This window comes from Euprymna scolopes, chromosome 30, assembly GCF_053919585.1.
Source record: "Euprymna scolopes isolate OS-2025 chromosome 30, ASM5391958v1, whole genome shotgun sequence".
In the NCBI taxonomy this organism is placed as follows: domain Eukaryota; kingdom Metazoa; phylum Mollusca; class Cephalopoda; order Sepiida; family Sepiolidae; genus Euprymna; species Euprymna scolopes.
The window spans coordinates 70,140,852-70,165,808 of record NC_136511.1 but is presented as its reverse complement, the minus strand read 5'-3'; the positions used below and the strand labels follow the sequence as shown (position 1 = coordinate 70,165,808).

Genomic DNA, 24,957 nt, shown 5'->3' with positions numbered 1-24,957 from the left:
GCACATACATATCTATCCATACAAACAAAATAATTAAAAACTTAAGATACATAGATTGAGCAAACACATCTTTTTACAGATAAGCGTTAAAAGCATACTTGAAGAATATACATGAATAATAATATAAATATGACTAATAAAATAAAATGTATGTTTAAAAATAAATACATTTTCAGGTATTTTATATAATTGTAAGAAATCGTCTCTTTTTTATAATAATTGATTTTAACAAAGTAAATAGAAACAAATATCACATACGTGTAAACGTTTAATAAAATATTTCAAACTATAATCGAATATCCTCTAAATAATAGAACTATGTCCATCATCTTCGTATTTATAAAAGCAACTGGACGCATGAAAAAAGAATTTCAAAAACTACATGGTAAATACCCTCGTGGAACCAAGTGCAAGAGAGATTCAAATATAAGCACTTAAGGGTACGCTTATAACCTTTAAAAATCTCTCGTTTTGGGATGTAGGGGATAGCCAGTGAATGTTTGGCATCATTTATGATGTCTTATCGCCATCTTTAACAAAATTAGAACATAAGAACCTGAAATAAAGAAATAAATCAAAGAACATTTATACATTTTTAGAAGAAAATTGTGGTTTCCTTGAAACAGTCTGCCTAATGTGTTCTAAATTTAGTTTTGAAATATTTATTTGCATACGTAATTAACTGTAGCAAGATGACATGTATGTTGCAGTATTCTCTTAACTTTTGGGAGATAATTAGTTTTCAGGACGAAGATCTTACGCATATAAGAATCCCAAACCTGCTCGACTTCCACGCGGAAATACACACTGATGTAGTGTTAACTATTTCTTTAAAAAATGCAATCGATAAAACATCATATAGATGTTAATTCGCCATATCACCTTGGTAAACACATATTTAATTGAGATTTATTGACCTCATGAACATTATCATTTGATGTGAGTATCGTGTTTCATATCAAACGTTATCGCTTTTAAATGACACATTCAACGCTTTTAAACTTCAACTACATTCCTATACCTTTATTCTTCCGACAACCAATCTCATCTGAAGAGTTATTCTCACGAAATTTCAGCGGATGTAATGCGTTTTCTTTTTTTTTATGCATTTTAAATACACCGATCCATGCGCAATCTCGAACGCAATAACTAGGGCTGTTACAGCAGAATTTTCTTTTCATTCGTTTGACTCTCAGGTCTATATTCAACACAGTAAGACACACTTAATCAACCGAGAACCACACCCGACTATAGAAAAACGTATAAGATATTAACGATTATATACTCAAAAGTCAAAACCCTGAAAAGAATATGTTATTGTCACAGCCCTAGTAATCACTTATTAAATACACAAGGTAGATTATCCTCGTTTTCCCATTCATACTCAGATGATAATCGTAATAGTCTTTGCATTCTAAGTTAATATCCAGTGCAGTATCTATTGCACTTTCATTCTTCAGAAGAGTATAACTCTAAACTAATTATGACTCGAAAATATAAACAGTGACGTCATCTATCTATTACTGTGAGAACGAGGAGAATGTATCTTCCTGGTTAAAAAAATCGGTTCAAATTTGAAAGAACTCCGGATGTTTTATGATTTTTATCAAATATAAATTATTGTCATACGTTCTGTTGTCCGTTATTCCTTTTGTCAGTAATTCTAACTTTGTTACTTGATTTTTATTAGGTAATTTACAAGATGTCCCATGGAGTTTTATGACCGATAAACGCCGAAAAGAAAAAAATGTTTTTTGGGGGAAAATATCTGGTTTATAAAAGGAAAGAATATAAATAAGATTGCCTGCGTATAAACTTTAATTTTGTTTTCACAAAATCTACCTAGACCTCGTCTTATTAACACGATAGAAATAAAGATCTTAAATGCAAAGCTAGATAAATCCATTGTCAATAAAAAAATACTTTCATGTTAAAATTTACCTTCGATTACATGCTTCTTTTTATTAAAATTAGCAACATATTAGTTCAATATAACATTATCTAAAGCTTGACCGTTGTATTTGATCGTTTAGTAATGCAATAACTATTTATAGTTTGACAATTTTGAAAATGGCTATTATAGGGTTTTGCGTTAAATATCTTTTAATTTTTAAAAAAATAAAATCATTTGAACATAAGTTAATCTGCTTTATTTATTTTAGTTGATCTTCGCTAAAAATAAATCTCCTTCTAAAATAAAATATGCATCAAATGCGCTTGAAAATCAAATCAGAACGTAATGTAAGGAAAATAAACCAATATTTTACTTGTTTGAAATTGATAACATAAATATATTTTAGAGCTAAACTCCATCTTCATTATGTTGTTTTCTGTATTTTTTCTTTTCTTCTTTCCTATTTGTTTATTTTCCTAATATTACATTGTGAGTTGACTGACAAGATCACTTGATGCGTATTTTATTTTATTCAAATTCAATAAAGGTGTCTATATTGAACTCACACCGTGGAGGTAAATCCCCTCACTTGGCTAATGGCGTCACACTGGCGTTGATTTTACTTTTACTTTTCTTTGTTCCACTTTTCAAATCTGAATTTATGACGTCGATAGTCCGTCGCTTCCTGCCGTTGTCCTTGGTGGAATCAGCGTCCCCGCCCTAATTATATACAGCATTTTGATGAACTTACCTGTAGTAGTCTTCTTTGCAGTATATGTTGCCATTTCTTGAAAAACAGGTGAGATAAGAGTCTAACCTCAGTTTGCATTCACAGCACTTGAGACACGAGGCATGCCATTGGCGGTCGGCGACCATTAGGTAGTACCTATCCATTATACGACTCCCGCAACCGGCGCAGATCCACAGGTGAGGTGGCGTCTCTTCGCCGCCCTGCGCATGGTGATGTGGGCTGTCCGACATACTGAGCTGGTCCTGAAATAAGAAAATATACAATACAATGAGAAGCTGTAGTGTTCGGATGAAAAAAGTCATACTCATAATAATAAAAGGGCAAAAAAATGTATATGATACTGACAAAGATGATAGTATCGGTGGATGAAGTCATATACATTCGGTTCGACATTTAGCATAATAGTTTTTATATCGCTATAGCATATTAGTTATTTATAGGGCTAGGCCACCAGCATATTCTTTTCATTGTTTTGACTCTCGAGTATATATCCGACACAGTTAGACACAGGTAATCAACCGAGAACCACATCACTCTACATAAAAGCATAGAAAATATAAACGGATACACACTCGAGGGACGAAACAGTGAAAATAATATGCTGTTGTCTTAGCTTTACTTATTAATTATATTAAAAACAACATACCCTTCATTTCTCTCACTATTTCACTTTCTCTGTCCCTTTCTCCCTCTCCCTTTCCCTCTGTCTCTGTCTGTCTGTTTCTCTCTCTCTCTCTCTCTCTCTCTCTCTCTCTCTCTGTGCTCAAAACTAAACGGAAATTTAAGAGAAACGTTTCAATCTGTTTGTTTCAAAACATACCACAGGCTGCCTTCAAGTTGATTACAACATGGTCGTTTTCATGCTCAACCTAAACATGTTATTGTTGAGCCGTCTTTATTAATAGTGAAATTCTACACAATTTCCACAATTACCTGTTATTTCACCGTATTGCCTTTGCTGTATTGTCTTTGAACGTGTTTAACGACTAAATCCCCCAAACATTTATAAATTCTCAACTTTTGGTAAACAGAAGATACGAGAATTAAAAAAAAAAATGTTACTTAAAGAAAATACAAGTCTGCTAAAGGAGAAAAGAATAAAAGATGTTGGTTTTGGCAACGGTGATGATTCCAAGGAAGGAACAATTTTTGTATTATGTATTCGTACCAATTGTATAAGTTTAACCCTAATTTTGTAGACGAGACGGGGTTTAAATTCTTGTAGTTAATATTGTTATCAGTATGACCGTTGTGGCTCTGGATATACGGTGGGTATTTTATGCATAAATTAGTGTAATACATCTCGATACCTTTTTCAAGTTCCATATGTTTATATTAGAATTATTATTGCTAATATCAGTGTGATTTATATTCCTACACTTAAGCTTGTTCCTACTAGTAAAATTCCAAGAATTCTTTTGCCATATTTTTAAATACTATCGAGTACTGCAATTCTGAATTTTAGAAATGAGATGTGAATGCTTGTGTTATGTTGATTAATCGGACTATTTTTCTCAGCATATCGTTTCGGTCGCTGCAATCTGCGACCTTCTTCGCTACTCTCTACTAAGGAAAGGAAGGTTGGCTCTGCCGCGACCGAAATGCTGTGCTAATAACACCGTAGATTCGAATAATAGCTCGATTAATCAACACAACAATATCGAATACTTTCAGATAACTTTTGGAGTCTATTTGTATTTGAAAAAAAAAATGCTACAGAAACAAAACCGTGTTCTCTTAGATACTGGAAAGATAAAATTACCTGGATTACCCTTAGTTGGTTCTAACACCACAGTTTACTGTTCAAATTCTAATTGATAAAGGCAATAACTTCGTAATAGTAAGCTTAACTAATGAAAAATGACGTCACACCTGAGGATTCAAGCACGCAAGATCTGCCGCACAGTAAAACTGTTTAGAATGAATAAGAGTTTCTTAAAAAAAAAACACATTAGAAAACTTAAAAACCTGAAAAAAAACAAAAAAAAACAAACAATTTATGCTAAAACGGAACTCACTCGGTATTAATTAAAAAAGGGAGATAATAAGGAATCAATACGAAAATAGAAAAGGTGTGGGTTGTTTGTACGAAACAACATTCTCTAAATAAACTTATACGGTCCCGGAAAAAAGGATATATATCGTTTGGCCATGCTGAGCTGTCTTGCTTCAGTTTGAGTAATAAACCTGGTATGTCTCCGTTTGGAACGAGAGTCATAAGTCCAAGCTGCTTCTTACCATGAGACGTATGTACATTTCGAGTTCTCCCTAATTATCTCTTCCAGCCCGTTTTCATGACTCGCCTATCAAATCAAAATACCGCATTAGGAAATGCCCGGATGTAATTATATTCATAAGATCATACTTTTTTAATGGATTTTAAAGACAAAATCACGATTATTTTTTACTTGAATTATTTTATTTGAACAAAATGAAAAATAAAAGAAACACGATTCGATTTAGACTAAAACTAACCATTATTCAATAAAAAGAGTAAGTAGCAGATGCAATAATTGCGTATATAAAGTTTGTATATTTGAAGTAGAAAAATCCAAATCTGAAAATAATGAAAATCTGAATAATCAATTAAATGAACAAACATACAATAATTAAAAACAAAATAAATCGATAAACGAGTTTTTAAAAACAAAATCGAACGGTGAATCATTTTTAAAAATGAAATTGAAACAAAAATAATTTTGCAAACACGATAAATAATTGTGAATATAAAATGCTGATCATTAATTTTTAATATAAAAACGATTTTAATTCAAAGAAATAAATTAAACCAAATTACTAGTACAGAGTTATATTTTTTCTTACCAAAATGTACAGACAAGTCTATTGCAGGGTTTAGTTTTAAATGGGAGTCTATTTTTTATCTTACCATCTTAACATCACCCCGCTTTTGGGTAAAGTCTATAAACTTAATAATTACTGAATTTTCTAAATTTTATAAAACTTGTTTATGCAAAAAGTCTATATTATTTTGGAATAAATATATAAACGTTTTTGTTTACACGTTTAGTCTTGGATATATATTTGTGCCATGACTCATACAGTTAAACAGCAATACATATAATTTTTTAAAATATTTTTAAAAAAACATTCTCAAATAAATAATAAAAGCAAAGCAATCTTTTTATACAAAACAGTTTTAATGTAATTTAATAAATTAAAAAAAACGAAATAAACACATTACACAGCATAACAGTAAAAAGTAAATTTTTGTTAGTTTTATTGACTTTTAGTTTACACAACTAAAAATCTCTCTTAAATATTTGAATAATAAACTTTCAATTTATTAATCAGAGAAAAGATTGAATAAAACATCCTGGAAACAGCTGAAAAACTTTTTAAAAAATTCACTCTTTTCTAAATCCTAATTGGAAATTCTCCAGTTCAAATGATTTAACATAATGTTTGCTGTATTATCAAGGAAAAGGTTTGTAAATAATTTCATTTAAGCCTATTAAAAGATAGATGAAATATCTACTTCCAATGTTTTTTTTTAGTTTTTCTTATTTCAAGCCAAAATAAATAATTGCACAATAACTAAAATTAAATAAAAATAACAAATCATTTGGGTGGTTTTTCATCCATGTTAATACCTACGTATTATAGTTAAATTTAATGCGTACGATATTTGCGTTTATTATATTTTTAGCTGACACCCCATGATTTCATCGCGCTATCATAGATGCATACTCCCATAAGAAAGTTCCAATTTGATAGATATTTTTTTTGATTCTTTATAAGGAATTTTTTTTTAAATCTATTTCTTACTGATATGAATTACTGCACAATAATAATAAACTTAAAATAAACATTTTTTTTCTCATTTCGAATCGTGTAATCAAGTAACCCCCCCCATTTATTACTTAATTTTAATATAAAACAAACGAGGCGATTTTACAAATGCCTTTTTTCTGGGAGGCTGTAAACAAAAAAATTAAATTAATCAATGAATAGCTTACTTGAGAAATAAAAATTAAAAGTTATAATTATTATTTGTTTATTGTGTGAGCTTAACAAAAGAACTCGTAATAAATATTTACTTTCATTTTTGTTAGTTTAATTTATTTCAAACTGATATAAATTATTTCACATTAAAACCAAATTAAAACAAAATATCATTTAAATCTTCGTGTACCTATGTTACTGCGTTATTTTGTGATAGTATTCAAAAGTTACATATAATTTTTCCGATATTTTTGTTTTGTAAATTGTCAGGTGAAAGTGAAAAAAAGTTACAAACCACGTTCCCTTCCATATATTCCGAATGACTTTCTAAAAAACGTTTTTATTTCAGCGCGGTAATATATATATATATATATATATATATATATATATATATATATATATATATATATATATATGAACAAATGATTAATAAAACATGTTAAAAGACATCTTGAAAAAGAGTTAAAAACATATTTAATTTTAAAAAAGGAAACACAAGATAAGTGGATAGTCCTTAATCCGCGGAGTTTCAAAGAAATACTCTCCTTCTCATCAGAGGGCAGGAATTAGCAAAATGCAGGATCGGATTTTGCATATAAAAGTATTTAATGAAACTACAAGTAAGTCACAGATCTTACTTGGTTAAAAATAGATGTCTTTTAACATGTTTTATTAATCATTTGTTCATATTATAAGCTCTATTTCCTTTTCGGTTTTATTGAGCTTTTACATCTGGCTGAGTTTATTTTACTTGCAAATATTAACTCTTTAATATTTATAATATATTTAAAGTTTACCATTTTGATTACCTTGGTAAACTTATTGTAATTTATATATATATATATATATATATATATATATATATATATATATATATATATATAAGTATAACCAATTTTTATTTGGAATTATTTACTCAACAATAAAATCACATGAAAAGTCCACATATCTGATTAAATACTTTTTTGAAATGCGTAGTAATGGACTATGTTTTTTCTTATTATTTACCTTTACCTAGTGATACGAATTGCTGCACAATATAAATAATTAAATAATAACAATGCTGTCCAATTTCCAAATATTTAGCAAGTAAAATTTCCATGTTTTACTTGATTAGTGAAGTAAATAAAAACAGTGAGATTACAACTGCCTTTTTTTTTGGGGGGGGTGATATAAAGCAGATAATATCCCCCCCCCAAATATAAATCCATAAAAAGCTTATATGATTATTAAAAATCAAAAATCTATATATTAATACTCTCGTCCGTAGTCCAAAGTCACAAGACATCATTGATGTAAATTTTAATTAATGAGTAACGAATTACCTCCCTTCATAGGCACTTTAATAAGTGAACTCATTATAACCATTCCCTTTCCACAAATTCGTATTATCATTATTTCCTACTTCTATATTATGTGTAAATTAGTACAAATTCCATCGCATTTCAGGTTACAACATTATTACCGAAATATATGTCACATTAAAATTCGTAAATCATTCCAAGTGATGTCAAGTGATAGCATTTTTGAATAAAGACATTATTACCTACTAGGAGTTATGTCAACATAAGTTAAATTATAGGATGGTTTTGTTGATTACGGATCATTTAAACCTCTGCATTATAGAAACATTATTATTGACTTACATGTCATGTTGAAATTAATGCAAATTCCAAGGAATTTTATATGAAAACATTAATACCTACTTAAATATTATGTCAAAATAAGTAAAATCATATGGTGCTTTGTGGGTCTTTTCAACCTCCTAATTTTAGGGGAAAACATTATAGCACTTTTTCACATTGCTAAAACAAAACGTTATAATTTTAAATCCATTCTTAACATTAAAAGGAGGGTGTTTTGTAACTATTATGTGATTCCACCTGACAATTTAATAAAAGAAAACTTATCGTGAAACTTGAATTTAACATAAAAAAAACTATTTAAAAATTGCGTTGTTAGAAAAGTGTATAAGAACCGACATTATTTCCTTAAATGCCTTGTCAAAATAAGTAAAATCAAATGCTGCTTTAGTTGATTCTAAATCTAAGCATTTCAGGTGAAAACATTATTACCTACTTAAATGTCAATGTGAAAACATTAATACCTACTTAAATGCCAATGTGAAAACATTATTACTTACTTAAATGTCAATGTGAAAACATAACTTACTTAAGTATCATGTCTAAATATGTCAAAGGTTGGTTGGTTGTTTTTGTTTTGCGGCATATCAACACTTTTCGGGTTATTTAATGCCGAATTCCAAGATTTTAAAGAAATTTTTTTTTAATAGAATATATTTGTTGTTTTCAAGTCGGTTTCTATTAAACCCATAGTTGGAACCCTAACAGGTACTGCCACTCCGGGTCAGAGTGGACCTGGGAGCAATGGTAATTAAAGGGTGGCTCCACACTCCCCAAAGCGCGCAAGCTGGGGCCTCACCACTGGATATATTTTAAGGTCATATCCAGGACCCCCATTGAGGGACTTTTAACCTCTTCAGGGGGGGCAGTCGATGTATTCTAATGCCTACCGACAGGGTCATAGGTCAAAGGATAAGGTACTTTTGATAATTAAGGGTCTGTTAAACTTATATTTTAAGCTGAACACATTATTTCCTACTTAAAGTTTATGTTAGAATTTCTACAAATCTCCGGGCATTTAAAGTAAAAACATTATTACCAATTCATATGTCATGTCAAAATAAGTAAACCCATGTACTGCTTTTGTTGTTTAAGGATCTTTTAAATTTACGCTTTCAGTAGAATTCATTGTTTCCTCCTTATATACCTTGTTGAAATTAGTACAAATTCAAACGCATTTCAGGTTATAACATTATTGTCTATTAAATTGTCATGTCCAAATATTTACAGTCATATAGTGCTTTCGTTGATTAAGGATATTTCAAACATACAGTTTCAGATGAAAACATTATTACCTACTCACATATCATGTTAAAATTAGTACAAATTTCAACGCAATTCAGGTGAAAACAATATTACCTACTTAAGTTCCACGTCGTAATATGTAAACTCACATAAAGCTTTTGTTAATTAGGGATAGTTTTATATCTATGCATTTCAGGTGAAATATTATTACTTACTTACATTTCATGTTAAAATTTATAAACATTTCTAGGCATTTCAGGTGAAAATATTATAATCTACTAAAGAGTTATGTCACAATAAGGTAAATAATAGCATTGTTTTGTTGATTAAGCATCTTTTATTCCTACGCATTTTTGGTGGAAATAGTATAGCCTACTAAATGGTCATGTTGAAATATTTACAACAATCAAATACTTCGCCAATCTTTCACGAAAAACACCCGTCTACCTGAAACCACTGTCAGTAATTTTTCCCACTCTTTATCTGTGCTTAAATGAAAGCGTAGATTTTATGAGTAAAGCTTCTTTCTTAGAAGTGCGCAACTGTGGAACTCTCTTCCGTTTGTCTGTTTCCCACCTGACTACAACTTGGATGTATTCAAGTCCAACATAAACAAATTCCTGATGAACCGCCCCCCTTAAGTAAGACACTTCATCAAATCTTCAATACAAGCGATTACTACGATACTATCCTATTGATTACTGCACACGCAATAACCCTTATCCCCGAGTGGTTTCCGGGCCTTGATTAGTGGTGACCTCCATGTAAAAAAGGTTTTTGTTGATTAAGCATTTTTTTAGTACCTACACATTTCTGATAAAAAATTATCACCTTCTTATATGCCATGTAAGTCATAGAGTGCTTTTGTTGATTAGGGTTCTTTTAAACCTACGCATTTCATGTGCAAACTATATTATCTACTTACATGTCATGTTGAAAGTATTACAAAGCACTTAGTAAAAAGCAGTTTTCTGTATTTTAAGAAAGCCAGACTATTTCCTTACCCGCACGTGTAATTCAAGATTTCCTTAAACAGTAAACAAATTTAAGTCATAAGAACTTTGATAAAATCGACCTGACTTATTGTCACTTGTGTATCATGCAGATCTAGCTGAACGTTGGTAAGACCATAAATACAAACATGCACTGGGAATTCTATTTACAAATGTTTATGTTATTAAATTTAAAAAAAAGGCTTACCACACTGCCGCATGATCATAATGTTGCGAGACTAGGAAAAGATCAGAATAGTCCATCAAATTGTTGCAATTGTCAGCAGAGATACCAGGACCTAAGGATCGGGAGCTTCGTTGTTTAGTTAAGTCAATGTAATTGTTTGTTTATGTGATAAGATATTTTTTACTGATGTTTGTTTCTTTTTTTTGGGGGGGGTATTTTATTTTTCAGATAAGTTTTAACCTTCGTTTTTCTGGATTTGTTTTTGTAATTTACACGGGTTCGGCTAATAATAATAATAATAATAATAATATTAATAATAATAATAATAATAATAATAATAATAATAATGATAATAATAACTATAATAATAATAATAATAATTATGATAATAATAATAATAGGAAGTAGAAGAAGGAGAAGAAGAAGAAGAAGAAGAAGAACAACAACAACAACACCAACACAAACAAACAAACAAACAAACGAAGAAGAGGTTAAATTAAAATACAAGCTGATTGACGTGGAAAAATTCCAAATAAAAGTGCTTGTGAAAAACTAATCCGTAAATGTGCCATAAAAATGGTAAAAGAAAGTAAAGCATAAAGAGGATGCAGAATGAATCAAAGATAAATTGACCTCTAGAATTGAGCAGCAATTGAACATAACAGTAAACGTTGAGGCGCTTAAGGTGAAGGTTAAAAACCCTTCAAACGGAACGCGTCTGGAGTTGATGGAGTGCAAAATGCCTACAACTTTCAACCACTGTAACAACAAAATGCTAAACAAAAGTTTGATGAGGGGCAACTTCGCTGATTGGCTTACAAAGGACACTAAAGTCTTGGTCATGAAATATAAGTCAAAATGGGGTGGAGTGACAAACTTTAGACAAATCACATGCTTCACAATTATGTGGAAACATCTCACCTGCATTTTGTTTGAATGTATCCATGGGCATTTGAACTTTAAAAAAAAAATTGCTAATCGAAGAACAAAGGAGATTCCGCAAATGATTATGAGGCGCCAAAATCGGCTTCTGATCGATAAAATGATCCTAAGGAGCTGCTATTAAAGATCTATTAATTTGTCAGAGGCTGGGTAAGTTACAAATAGGCATTCAACATGTGGCCTAATTCATATTTATTCAAGTGCTAGAAAATACTTTTAATAGCAAATAATATCCGAATATCTATAAATAATACATGAAAAACAAGTAAACTCCATTTAATTGTAGGAAATGTTGCATTAGGCAAAGTGAAAATAAAGAGAGAAAAATTCCAGGGCGAAAGTCGGTCCTCCTTGCTTTTTTGTCACCAGTTTGATCTCGTTGACATGTATAAAAGCAGATGAGGAAATCAGAAAAGGCCCTCCTAAAGTCAACAATTCATAAGCGACAATAAGGTTTTGAGAAAACATGAAAACCATCTTGATACCTTGATGAATACGATCGCATCGTTTAGTAATGATATACAGATTGTATTTGGCATCACCAAATGACCTATTCTTGTGATGAAAAGAGGCTAGTACTTCCACTCAGATGGCCTTGAACAACAAACATCAGATTTGATAAAGAAAGTTGAGAGCGAATAAAAGCTGCAACTATTTTAGGATACTAGAATCAGATAAGATTAAAGTATGGAAATGAAAAAATCAGGTCAGAGCCGAGTACGAGAGAAGACTAAGAGTTATTCTTAAATTACATCTTTACTGTTGAAATACAATATATACCGTCAACAACAAAGCAGGAGTTATTATTGAATATACTTCCGGTATAGTTAACTAGAATATATATGAATTGAAATCTTGGCAACAAAAACACGTAAAATGCTAATAATTTATGTAGACCTTCGGGATACGGCATTAATAATTAATAACATGGTACTGTACAGTATATAATAAACATGATATAACTAAATAACATTATAAAGGACGCCGTGTGGCGGGGAAAATAATGTAACCAGGGCCCAGAAAAAAAAACATCGTCTCCCACATCACATTCTGAAAAAACGAACGTATTCCACGTCCTCCATATCCCAGGGTTCTACTGTATATAATATTGAATTATTTATTTATTATTTATGGAAATCACTTCAGATTAGGCATGGCGTCGCTGCATGTACGCTGCATGTACGCTGCATGTACGCTGCTTATATATGTAAAAAACTAACCGACGATAAGTGTTAGATTATTAGGCTATCACCCAGAATATAGTTATTTATCGTTTTTAGAAACATCGTTCATTGAATGTGAGAATTTAAACAGAAAATAAAAGAAGCGACAGTTACAAGGCTGCTGAATGGAAATTTATGATAAATTATCTATGTTTTTTATAAAAATATATCTTAGTTTGATATTAGAAAGAACTTATGTTTATTTTGTTAGCCTCGCGCGTTTCTCTTTTCTTTACTTTGTCCTTTAGTATTGATATTCCTTAGCTGACATATCTGGCAAAGGGGAGATAATTACTGTTTTTGTTATCGAAGTCTATCCATCTACAGCGTATCACTGGGCTTAATCTTGAAGTAGTTCGTATTTTAGCTCTTTCCATGAAGTTGTTACACTGCCTTGTTTGGAGCGATTTCTATGAATTGGTATAGTATACCGCAAAAGAAAGAAAACGTTTATGGCTTAATGCCAAACTAACCTGCGTCTACAACTTGCCGTTTGTTTGCCTTTTCGCCGAATCATCAAACTACTCGCCCGTCCGTACGGTAAGATCCGTCTACGCCTGCCATGTTCGGCGACCCAGTAAGGGGTAATCAGATAAGATCCTCTTCTCCTCGACTCAAATAAAACGCTTTGTTTAGGAAGCTGAGAAAATACTGGTCTCCGCCCAGAATATGGTCACAAGGTTTTCTTATAATTTACAGTAAGCATATGAATAGCAGACTTGTATCATATTAGATTACGGATATGAGCACGCGTCGACACGGTCTACATGATAACATTAATCGGTAAAGATTACACACATTACATCAGTATATGTAGTATAATTAAACAATTTTGCTAAAATGTATTAGTGATAGCTGCTGAATAGTTTCGTAATAATAAGACAGAAATGGACGGACTAAAAAGTACCACAAAAGTGAATATTTTTACAGATAGAGGAATGTTTTCTTTTACTTTAGACTTGACCTTAATGACCCTCTGAGATAGTGTCAAAGCGCGTCTATAATAAATATTACAAGCACGGCACTTAAATACAAGTTACAAGACTCGATATACTAATAGATTTTAGTAAATCATTAATTACCAATACAGGCAATGTTCTTTGTATGGAAATTGATTAACCTAGTAAGGTTGTTTTGTCTTAGAGCATTGTTCCAATTTACTCAATATTGAACCCAGTAAGTTAGGAGAAAGATTTATTTTCTGCTCAAGTTCTTTAGATATTCTTTTAGGACTAATAAATAACACTCCATATTTGGTATTATTTTACCATATTTGGCCGAAATTTTATGTGTACGTCTATTTAGCAGTTTTGTATGGCGCTGATCTCAAATTTAAATGTATTAAGGCCTTGGGCACTTTGGGGTGCTAAATGGAGTGGGGGCAAATGATAGACTTAGTCATTTCTTTTTTTTTTTTTGCATGGCGCAGAACTGAAATCTACATATGTTAAGGCCTAAAACTGGACCGTTTGTCCATTTTCACCAGGATCTGAGGCCCCCTTGGGGAAGTTTAGAGTTTAATGGGCGGGGTGAGGGGTGGGGGGTAAATGGGGGGTGATTGCTGAACTTAGTCATTTTTCATGCCTCGTTCACTGTGCACTCACGGGGGGCATGCATGCTTCACTTCTTTTCATTACGTTTGGCTTGGTTGTTCTATCTTACGGCACAGGAACCTGTTTCTCGCCATGAGATACTTATTCCAGTACTTTTGAAAAAAAAAAAAGCTATTGCAGTTCAAGTTTCTTACGTGTTCAAACATCCACTTATGTTACATGGTTTGCCTATTTTGTAGAGGAGCAATGTTGTTTTTCTTGTTCACTTTACAGAACATGATTGAGTTTTGGAAACGACAAAGAGAATAAAACGATTACATTAATGTTTGTAAGAATTTTAGATCAGGAATCAAGTATCTTCAGACAGAAGAGAATAAGAGAATTGATATAAACTCTTTGGATGGTTGAGACTACTGTTCTCACATTGGGTGTTATTCTCACATTTCGGGTGATGGAATTTCCGACCTTCTTTTTTATGTACGCTAGCAATATATATAGAGTCATGGTGAATAGTGTGAAAGATGTGTTTTTTTTTCAAAGACGTTATATTTCAATATATTGGGTGTGTTTATGAAATGGAAAGAACGTAAATAAAAAAAATATTTTTTTAGAAAATATAAATATTAAAATATGCACAATATCCCACGGGGATAACGATTTATGATTATCAAGTGAACTGCCCACCTGGGGAAGACTGTTCAATTGACCTGCGTCCTAGCTGAATGCACTGTGATCACCTTCAAATCCAATATAAGCAAATTCTTATTGAACCGCCCCCATAAATAACCAAATTTTACTCAAACGATTATTACCCTACCATTTTACCTTTATGAACGACTAGCGGGGGGAGGGGCACGGCTTGCCCGAGTGTTTGGAAGTGTGTGTGTGCTCGGGCGGGGGTGCGGGGTGTTAATCAAAACATAAGAATAAGCGAAGTAAAAAAAAACAGAAAAAAAGAAAACAGAAAAACGAAGGGTAAAGCTTCTTTAAAAAATCTGAAAAATAAAAAAAAAACACCAAAACACGTGAAAAATGGCTTAAATAAGCGTGTTTGTGGGGGATAATCAAAACATAAGAATAAACGAAGTAAATATTTTTGAATATTAAATAAAAATTAAAAAATAAAAAAAAACACAAAACAACTAACGTAAGGCAAACGAACGATGGTAAACGTAAAAATTGGAAAAACAAAAACTAAAAAGAATACAGAAAAACGAACATTAAAACCTCTTTAAACAATCTGAAAAATAAAAACAAAAAAAAACACGTGAAAATGGCTTAAATAAGCCTGCATCGATATTAAAATTAAAAAAATCGGTGGGTACCCAGCGTTGGCCGGGTGTTTTTGGATGTGTGTGGTCGTTCGGGGGTGGCGGTGTTAATGAAAACCTAAGAATAAGCGAAGTAAAAAAAAAAAAAAAAAAAAACAGAAAAACGAACGTTACGTGAAAAATACCTTCAATTTAAACTTTAAAAAATCGAAAAAAAAAAGACATCTCACACAACAATTCGAACCCAAAACGTTTAGATAATGACCCAGCGGTCTAACCAACTGGCCTAACACGACGTACACGGAATTAGCTCAATTTTTAAAAATCATTAAACTAAATCATGTTACGACGTCGAATGCCGCATGCATAGAAGCGAATTTGTCATGAGAGGACGGTTTTTGCTGACACCCCCTCTGTCGAAATGTTCTGATTTCAGAGTAAAAAAAAATAAGGTTTTTGGCTATTTTTTCGATATTTGTCGGGCAAACGGTGGGACATTCATATGGAATCAAATTTGTGAATTTTTGTTCTGTCTGTCGAAAGTTTTTAGCAGACACACAAACATACACACATACATACATACATACAAACATGTTCGCTTATATATATATGAACTATCGAGGGGTACCCGGCGTTGCCCGGGTGTTTGTAGGGGTGGGTGGTGTTAAATAAAAAAGAAACCGGGGGGTAGGATCGAAGCCAATCCCCTGAGGCGAAGTTTGAAAATAAAATCGGCCAGCCAGAAGTGAAAGATGTTTGAATGTCGTCGAGCGCTCCGACGACGACGATGACGATGTAAGCATTGTTATAAGCGAAGTAAGAAAATAAAACAAGGTTTTAATTAAGCGGGGGGGGTAAACACAAATTAAAACAGAAAAACGAACGAACGTTACGTGAAAATGGCTTGAATAATACAGGGTTCAATATTTAAATGTAAAAAATCGAAAAAAAAAAGACATCTCACACCACGATTCGAACCCAAAACGTTTAGATAATGAACCAACGCTTAACTACCTACGCTAAAGCGACGTATATAAAGTTTGTAGGTTTATCAACTATTTAAAGTAAATCAGGTCACGACGTCATCACGTCATCTGACGCATGCGTTGTTGACCCTCCCCCTGTCGAATCTGTCTAGATATCTCTCTCTCTCTCTCTCTCTCTCTCTCACTTCTTCTACCTTACTCTAATGACTGGAAAATGGCGTCTGGCTGTTTTGTTTTTTTTAAACTTCGTTCGTTAATATTTTTTGTAAGCGTATTTTTTTTTTTTACTTCACATGTTTGGCTTATTATTTTACGTTTAACTATCGAGTTTAACTATTTTGAATGTGGTAATAACTTTGGTAACGTTGCCATAGCGTAGAAGTTCATAGTTTAGCTTTAATTAATTTTTTTTACCGATAACAACATTTTTAAATTCTAAATTAAGACCGCCATTAGAGGTTGCTGACGTCAAGATCACGTGAAATGACTCAGCGGGTTTTAAATACAAGTTGACCCAAAATAAACGGCCGCGTGTATACTTTATGTAGGAGACTTGGCGGCCGTATTTTTTGGGGCAGTTATAAATCGATTTAAAAATATGTAATGTTTAACATAAAAATGTCACTTTTTGGCCCCCCTGCAGAAAATCGATCAGTTGACGCAATTCTGATGGTCACTTTGGGCCAATTCTTCGATATTTGTCGTCCGGAAGGTGGGGCTTTCATATGAGACCAAGTTTGTGAATTTTTGTTGTGTCTGTGAAAAGTTTTTAGCATACACACACACATACATACACATACACACAAACAAACATACAACCATTTTCGCTTTTATGTATATAGATTTTCCTCAACCGGCTCTCGAACATTGATAAGTGTTGACGCTCACGTAAAAAGCGATGAAACAACACCGTGATGATCGGTGAAAATAATTTGTAGTTAGAAATTAATTGTTTATACGACTGTTCACCGAAAATGTTTATATTAGACTTGAATATGTCCAGTTGTAGTTAGGTGGACAGCAGCCCCACGGTATTATATCCACGGGCAGGTCGTCCTAAGAAATAATCTTGTTCGTTGTATCTGGGAATAGTTTTAGACCCAGTAAGAAAGTAAGGGAACATGTTAACAGTGCTTGTAGTTAGTTGGGTGTTTGCTGCGAATGTTTAACAGGAGCGATTTATGGATAGGAACTCAGTCGTGCACCTGAAATTAAACAAAAAAAAGGTATAGCCGAGATGAACTCGCTACGTCTCTTCTGTGAGTGGAAGGTTGATAAGAGGATAATAATGCATCTCTTTTCAAATTTCGCAGCAGGTTTTCTACCCTGTCCAAACAGAAAAATCGGTCTGAGCATAATCCCGCTCTTGATATGGCAACAATAATTTGCTTAGGACGTATTTAGCTGTTGCATAAGTAAGGGTTTTCGCAGTTTTGTAAGTTATGTTACACTATATAATAGACACCAATGTGTAGTTATTTTATATAAATCCATATGAATCAGCTCCATCACAAAAATATTAAAGGTTAATTGTTCACGCTACCGGTCGAAACAACTTAGTGAGGGAAAATGAAAAAGTAAATGCTAGGTTAGTGAAAAATCGTCGAACGAAATGAAACTGACAAAGAATAGTTCAGTTTCAATAGAAATGTCTAAAAAAAATTTTTAGGCCATCATAGATGATAATAATAAATTTATATATCAAAAATGTACTAAGCATGAAATCTTATTGTAAAATATTATACACATAAAAATAATTTAACCTGGGGTATAATTATAATATATTATATTAAAACTAGCTGAGTAGAACCAGCGTTGCCATGTCGAAACATATTGTCAGGCCGAGAATTTCCTCACATACAATTAAGCATGCACTGAATGTCATTAGTCTTACAAAATGTTGGATTTAATGAAGCATGAAACACATCTTCATCTATAAAAATCAAACAGTCAATAGGAAATAACTCTCATAAATTCAATACATAAAGCTTATTTTCCTTTTTAAACGCTAATTATATAGGTTGTTGACAAGAAAATAAATTAAATCCAAATAAATAAATCAATTTAAATAATAGTACTGAGCAAAACAATTAGAAACAATTCTATTATTAAACACAATTTATAACATAGAGCTAACGGTTAAAATATATATTCATTAATCTTATATGTAAATTATGTGACTCATTCAATTTAGATTTGTTTAATAAATAGTATATATAAAAACGATGATGGAATAAACGTTTATAACATGTTTACTTTCATAAAAGTTACATTGGTGAAACACTATACCTATCTCTCTCACTCTCTCTCTATATATATATATGTATATATATATATATATATGTATGTGTGTGTGTGTATTTTTAAGTATGTGTACAAGTAAACTGACAGGAATACGTCTTTAATAAAAGTATATTATGACAAACAGGGGGAGAAGTATATGTATATGTCCATGTATCAGGAGGATTTTTTCTGATATTCGTTCCAAAAAATACATTGTCATTAGGATGTACTATATTGATAAATTTAATTAGGGGCAGTTTTTTTTTTACTCCAAGGTGAGGCTTTTTGCAGTGAGGGTTTGTTTACATTGAATAAACATTCTTGTATGTTAGTTTCATCTATAAAAATGGAAGCAATGTTAAATTTATCTTCCTTGCATAAGAAAACGGGTTTTCATATGTTATTTTTCTATTCCTTCCCTGTTCATTTTAGCAGTTTCTTTATTCAATAGTTCTATATTATGCGGACACTTACGCTAACACTCCAGATTTCGTTACACCATCGACCTTTATCGTCGTTGAGACTTGTCAGTAGTAAATTGCTGAGGATTTGAAAATTCAATGGGTGCTATGGTCTCTCCTCTTATTTCGGCATTGTTTCCACCTGCCCTATGCTTCTCCTCGCCACTGAAATCAGGATGTGCCAACTCAGGAAATGTGAGGTTTGAATTGCGCAACAGTTGCCTCACGATTAAATGCGCGGGTACTCTTTAAAGGAGTAAACGTTGTCTCTAAAGACAGACCGAAAGCCTTATACATATATGTCTGTATTTACTGTTTCCTTTCTACTATTTTATTTTCTAGTTCATTCTTTAAAACGCTTTTTGTTTTATATTTTCACACTTTTTCTTTAATTTGAAAATTTTATTTTCGATATCTCTTCCTATATTATTTATTCATGTTCATACGTTAACATACACACACCCACACACACACCCACACACACACAGAGACACACACACATATATATATATGTATATATATATATATATATATAGTAAGTTATAAAATATACTAGAAAGTGTATACTAAGTTATAAAACTAGAAAGTATATAGTAAGTAATAAAAGATACTAGAAAGCTGATTGGCTAACTAAAATTTCAATAGGAGATGCGCATATAAAAACGACAAGCAACCACAGAATTCGCGCATTAGCCTGAAGAATCCTAGAGTGGATGAAACGAGGAATATTCAGTGTAGCTTAACCGCCATATATATTTTATAACTTACTAACTAGTTCTACCTACGTATTGAGCACATTGGAAGTGAATGCTTAAAGTTTACGCATAAATCTATACTTTCGTATATTAATTTTATGTGCGTAAATTAAGTAGTTATACTTAGCTCCTGAAACAGTCGAGCACTCTCAAAAGAATTAATTTCAGCACATTAAAAATAGATATGGAAAGAGTTAATTTCGAAACATCGCTAAAAAAAACATCCCCACACCTTAGAAGCATAGCTATATTATTAAATTAATAAAAAACAGATTAACTAATACGCCAAATGCGATGGAGAGCAAATTTCTTCCTTAAAAATGAAAACGTAAACAAAAAAGTATGCTATGGTTTTAAAACACTTAAAAATGCGAAAAGAGTAGACCTTTTGACAAACTTCGAAAATTAACTTTTAAACGTAATTAAAAAATTAAAATTTCACAATCAACGTAACAATTTCCAACAGAAACTACACAAAATAGTTAGAAACATACACAACTCTAATAAAATCTTTGTAAAAGCAGATAAAACTAGAAACTTTTATAAAATAGATAAACAAGAATATAACAAACTAATCACAGAAAACATTACAAAAAACTACAAAAAAACTAGACACAAACGAATGCGACTACATAGATATAATAAATAATGAAAGTAAACAAATTATCGATAAATTAAAAATTAGCGATAAAGTTGGCAAATTGAAACATACAGAGGTATACATTCTGCTTAAAGACCAAAAATTGGGACTTTAATAATAATCCCAACACCAACCAGAAATAGGAAGAATTAGCAAAACAATACTTTCTAGAGTGAACAAACAAATCAAACGAGACCTAGATCTAAACCAGTGGGCAAATACTGCCGAAGCAATCACCTTGTTTAAAAATATAGAAAAAAAGATAAATGTACGTTTTTACAGTTGTACATCATAGACTTTTATCCCTCGATATCCGAAGAACTTTTTAACATTACCCTAGAATTTGCCTAGGCATACACTGATATATCCTCGGAAGAAATCAACATCATTAAAAAATGTAGAAAATCAGTTCCAATAAAAAACAATAACATATGGATAAAAACTAAAATGAAAAATTCGTTTGATTTGGCGATGAGTGCCAGGGACTCTGCAGAGGCATCAGATCTTGTGGGATTATTCATTCTATATACCCTCACAAGCATATTTGATACTACGGATATCGGCCTATATAGAGATGACGGACTATATATATATATATATATATATATATATATATATATATATATATATATATATATATATATATATATAAAGAAAGAAAGAAAGAGAGAGAGAGAAATGTTGATGAACACATAACTCGTTTTTTTTTTCATTTTTATTTCTCTTATTCTTCTTCGGAATCTATGTCCATTATTCCCATCATCTATATCTATATCTATATATATATATATATATATATATATATATATATATATATATATATATATATATATATATATATATATATATATATGAGAGTGATGTGATGGCTCCAATATTATTTTAGATTCCGTAATAATTATCGATTTTTGTACTAAATTCCTGATTCAGAAAACTTACCTAATCCGACTCTGAATAAATGTTAAAATATAAAACTATAGAGCTAGCATCTTACTGCGAGTAGCCTGAAACACACGTTAAATGTCGACATATTTTCTCACGCGTAAAATTACAGATTTGGTTGATTACGAGTATCTATTGATTTTAGTTTTCCTGCTCGTTTTAAATCAATAAAAATTTACTATTTTAACAGTAGATTTTGTTTTAGTCCTAAAAGAAAATAAAAATACTTGTTTTTGGCATCAGAACATAAGTACCCATGTTTCCAATTCTAATACCAATCTTCATACCTAACAACATGATTTTTCCGATTCCAAATTATGGTTTCGATGAATCGTCCCAGCACGAATATATATATATATATATATATATATATATATATATATATATATATATATATATATATATATATATATATATATATGTTGACAGCAAAGTCATTATTCAAGCATGTCTGATTGAAAAAACGAAGTTTTTCCTTTTCGAATTTCGTAGGATAACTTGGCAGTTCGTCGCGCGGTCTTTTTTTTTATTGCAGCTGACATATATATTATGGCGGCCAGTAGTTTCTGTTCTGCCATATTTTTTCATATTTCATATGGAAGCGCTTTAAAATAATATGGCTTAACAACCACTGTTGGGCGCCATAATATACAACATGTCAGCTAAAATATGAAAGATTGCCAACTGCAAAGTTATCCAAGAAAATAGACGAAAAGAAACTCGTCGTGTTCAATCCCTTCAAGAACCTACATACTATTGTTTGTTTATGTAAGTAAAACTATTCAGTGATACGGGATATTAATTGACTTACTGATAATGTTCCAAGGAAGGACTTCTTTTTTGTTGTTTAAATAGACCCCAAAGACATTAGTTCTGTTTTCTTTTTTACACAGTGATCACCACATATCAAGGCCCGGAAGCCACTCAGGGATAAGGGTTATTCCAAGTACATTACGTTAGTGTGGAGATTTGATGAAGTGTTTACTTAAGGGGGCCGTTCATTAGGAATTTGTTAACGTTGGACTTGAACACATCCAAGTTGTTATCCGGTGGGAAGCAGGCAGACGGAACAGAGTTCCACAGGCGTGCAGTTCTTAGAAAGAAGCTTTGTTCATGGAATCCGCGTTTTGATTTAGGCACAGATATAGAGTGGGGGAAATTTTTCACAGTGGATTCAGCTAGACGGGTGTTTTTCGTGAAAGATTGGCGAGGGGGGACCAGAGATTGGAGTTCAGACGAGCACCTGCCATGGAAATAACGATAAAACAAGGATAGGCTCGCAACGTCTCTTCTGTGGGAGACAGGTTTCAGGGTAGAGAAAAGGGCATCCCTCACTAAGCCACAAAGTCTATTTTGTACTCTGTCAAGGCAGGATAGGCTGTTTTAGCAGCTCCTGCCCAGATATGGCAACATTATTCCATCCTTAATTCAAAGAAATGTTTTCTGTTTCGTTCTGGCGTTCCTCATCGTGGGTCTTTTATTTGCTGGATTTATTTTCTGGAGTATTTCATCACATGTCCAAATCAGCTCTATAAAATATTATTATTTGATAGACATTCTATCTTTTTGTTTTTTCCATTCTGTATTTATTCTTTTTATAATTTCTTTATTGAAGCTCAGTTTGAAATCAGCCTGTCGTCGCATTCATTTCAATTAAAGTTCTTAAAAAGACAATCATTTTCTCCCATAAAAAAAACATCCCACCGCTAACTTGTTTCTGTCTGTTGTCTATTCACTTCTGATTTGCAAAGCTCTTCTATGTCTTTTTTTTAACGAGAGCTCTCTTTCAGGAGAAGAAAACACAGATTCCTGTCTCAGCTGATGTTTCGACACAACTGACAGACTAAAAGAATCACCCAGGGACGCATTTCTGTTTTTTATAGAAAAGGCACGAAAAGAAATGGCGCATGGTTTGGGAGCATAAAAGAATAACCGAGTTGAAATGAAGTGTCAAAATGCTTAGAGCAAAACTGTCAACAGAAATAACTAATTGGATATACTATTGGGTATTTAAGATTTTTAAAAGTATTTAAACGTATCAATATTTACGCGGACAATGTTATATTTTAATGATAGTTTGATGAGCTAGGTTTATGATACCTTTTAACATTGTAACGGTAAATAAAGCGTATCGCTATCGCTACTATCACATAAGATGAACTTTTTCCTCTGTATGTATGTGAGTTCGTTCCCTATACACTCAGAAACGTCTGGATCGCTTTTCCATATGTAAGACATATGCGACTTATATGCTTGCGAGTATTTCTAGATAGGATTTGTATCGAAATATCTTCGATATGTATTGATAATTCGATAAAAGAAGGAGCAGGGGATTTAAACAAAACTAAACACTTTCCACAGTCTTAGATCACAAGTGCACTTGAAATGCTTTATTACCGCACAAGCCGAAAGGCTCCACATATTTACCAAATAGTAAGTGCTTTGATGTGGTAAATAAGCGTTCGAAATAAATGCTTCTGTTCCAAACACACTTTTTCATTTCATACTTAAATTGAAGCAAGTATCATTGAACAATCACTAAGGCCAGGCATAACACCAACAGTAGGTTATTTAATATGACGGAGGCGCCTTCTAAATGAATATTTCTGTTTAGAGCACAATATAAGCATAATACTTGACTTTTGCATTTGAAACTGTAATGCAAGCTATTATATACAGGATTAATTTTATAAAATCAACAGACGGTTCCCTACACTGCAATGTAAACTACACTGTGTCGTGAACAAATGCACTTTGAGAGACACGTAGAACTTCCTTCAGGTGCACCAAGATTGGCACCCAATTAGAGCAGACAATCAATCGAGCTGATTAAAACATGTGTGATTACACGGATATTGATGAAAATAAAAATGTAAGAATGTGAAACATTCGTTGATGATAATTTAGTTCCGGGCAACCTTAAGTCATCCTGCTCCTGATATGCAATTGATATTTTGAACCGATTCTTTACTGTATACACTCATAAGCCAAAAAAAAAATGGGCCAAGAGAGAAAGATGGAGGAAATCGGTTTTTCAATAATTTTCCATGAATGTTTGTTAATTTTAACTGGACATTTCTATTTTGCAGATCCTTATTATTATAGCATATAAATGAATATATAGTGAAAAAAATTATCCTAAAAATGGAAAGACCTCATCTTGGCAAGGATATAAACAAAACCGAATTGCAGGATCAAGGCAGTCTAAAATGGCATACAAGCAGAT

General features: G+C 32.0%; 1 protein-coding gene across 3 annotated transcripts in view; it reads right to left on the bottom strand.

Moving 5' to 3' along the window:
- The window catches only part of LOC145254834 (LIM/homeobox protein Lhx9-like), a 473,828-nt gene that overhangs the window by 162,828 nt on the left and 286,043 nt on the right, over positions 1-24,957 (bottom strand). For all 3 annotated transcript variants that reach the window (XM_080113669.1, XM_080113670.1, XM_080113672.1), the window contains one exon: positions 2,646-2,887. In XM_080113669.1, the coding sequence (XP_079969795.1) occupies positions 2,646-2,887 (242 nt within the window). The remainder of the gene's footprint in view (positions 1-2,645; positions 2,888-24,957) is intronic.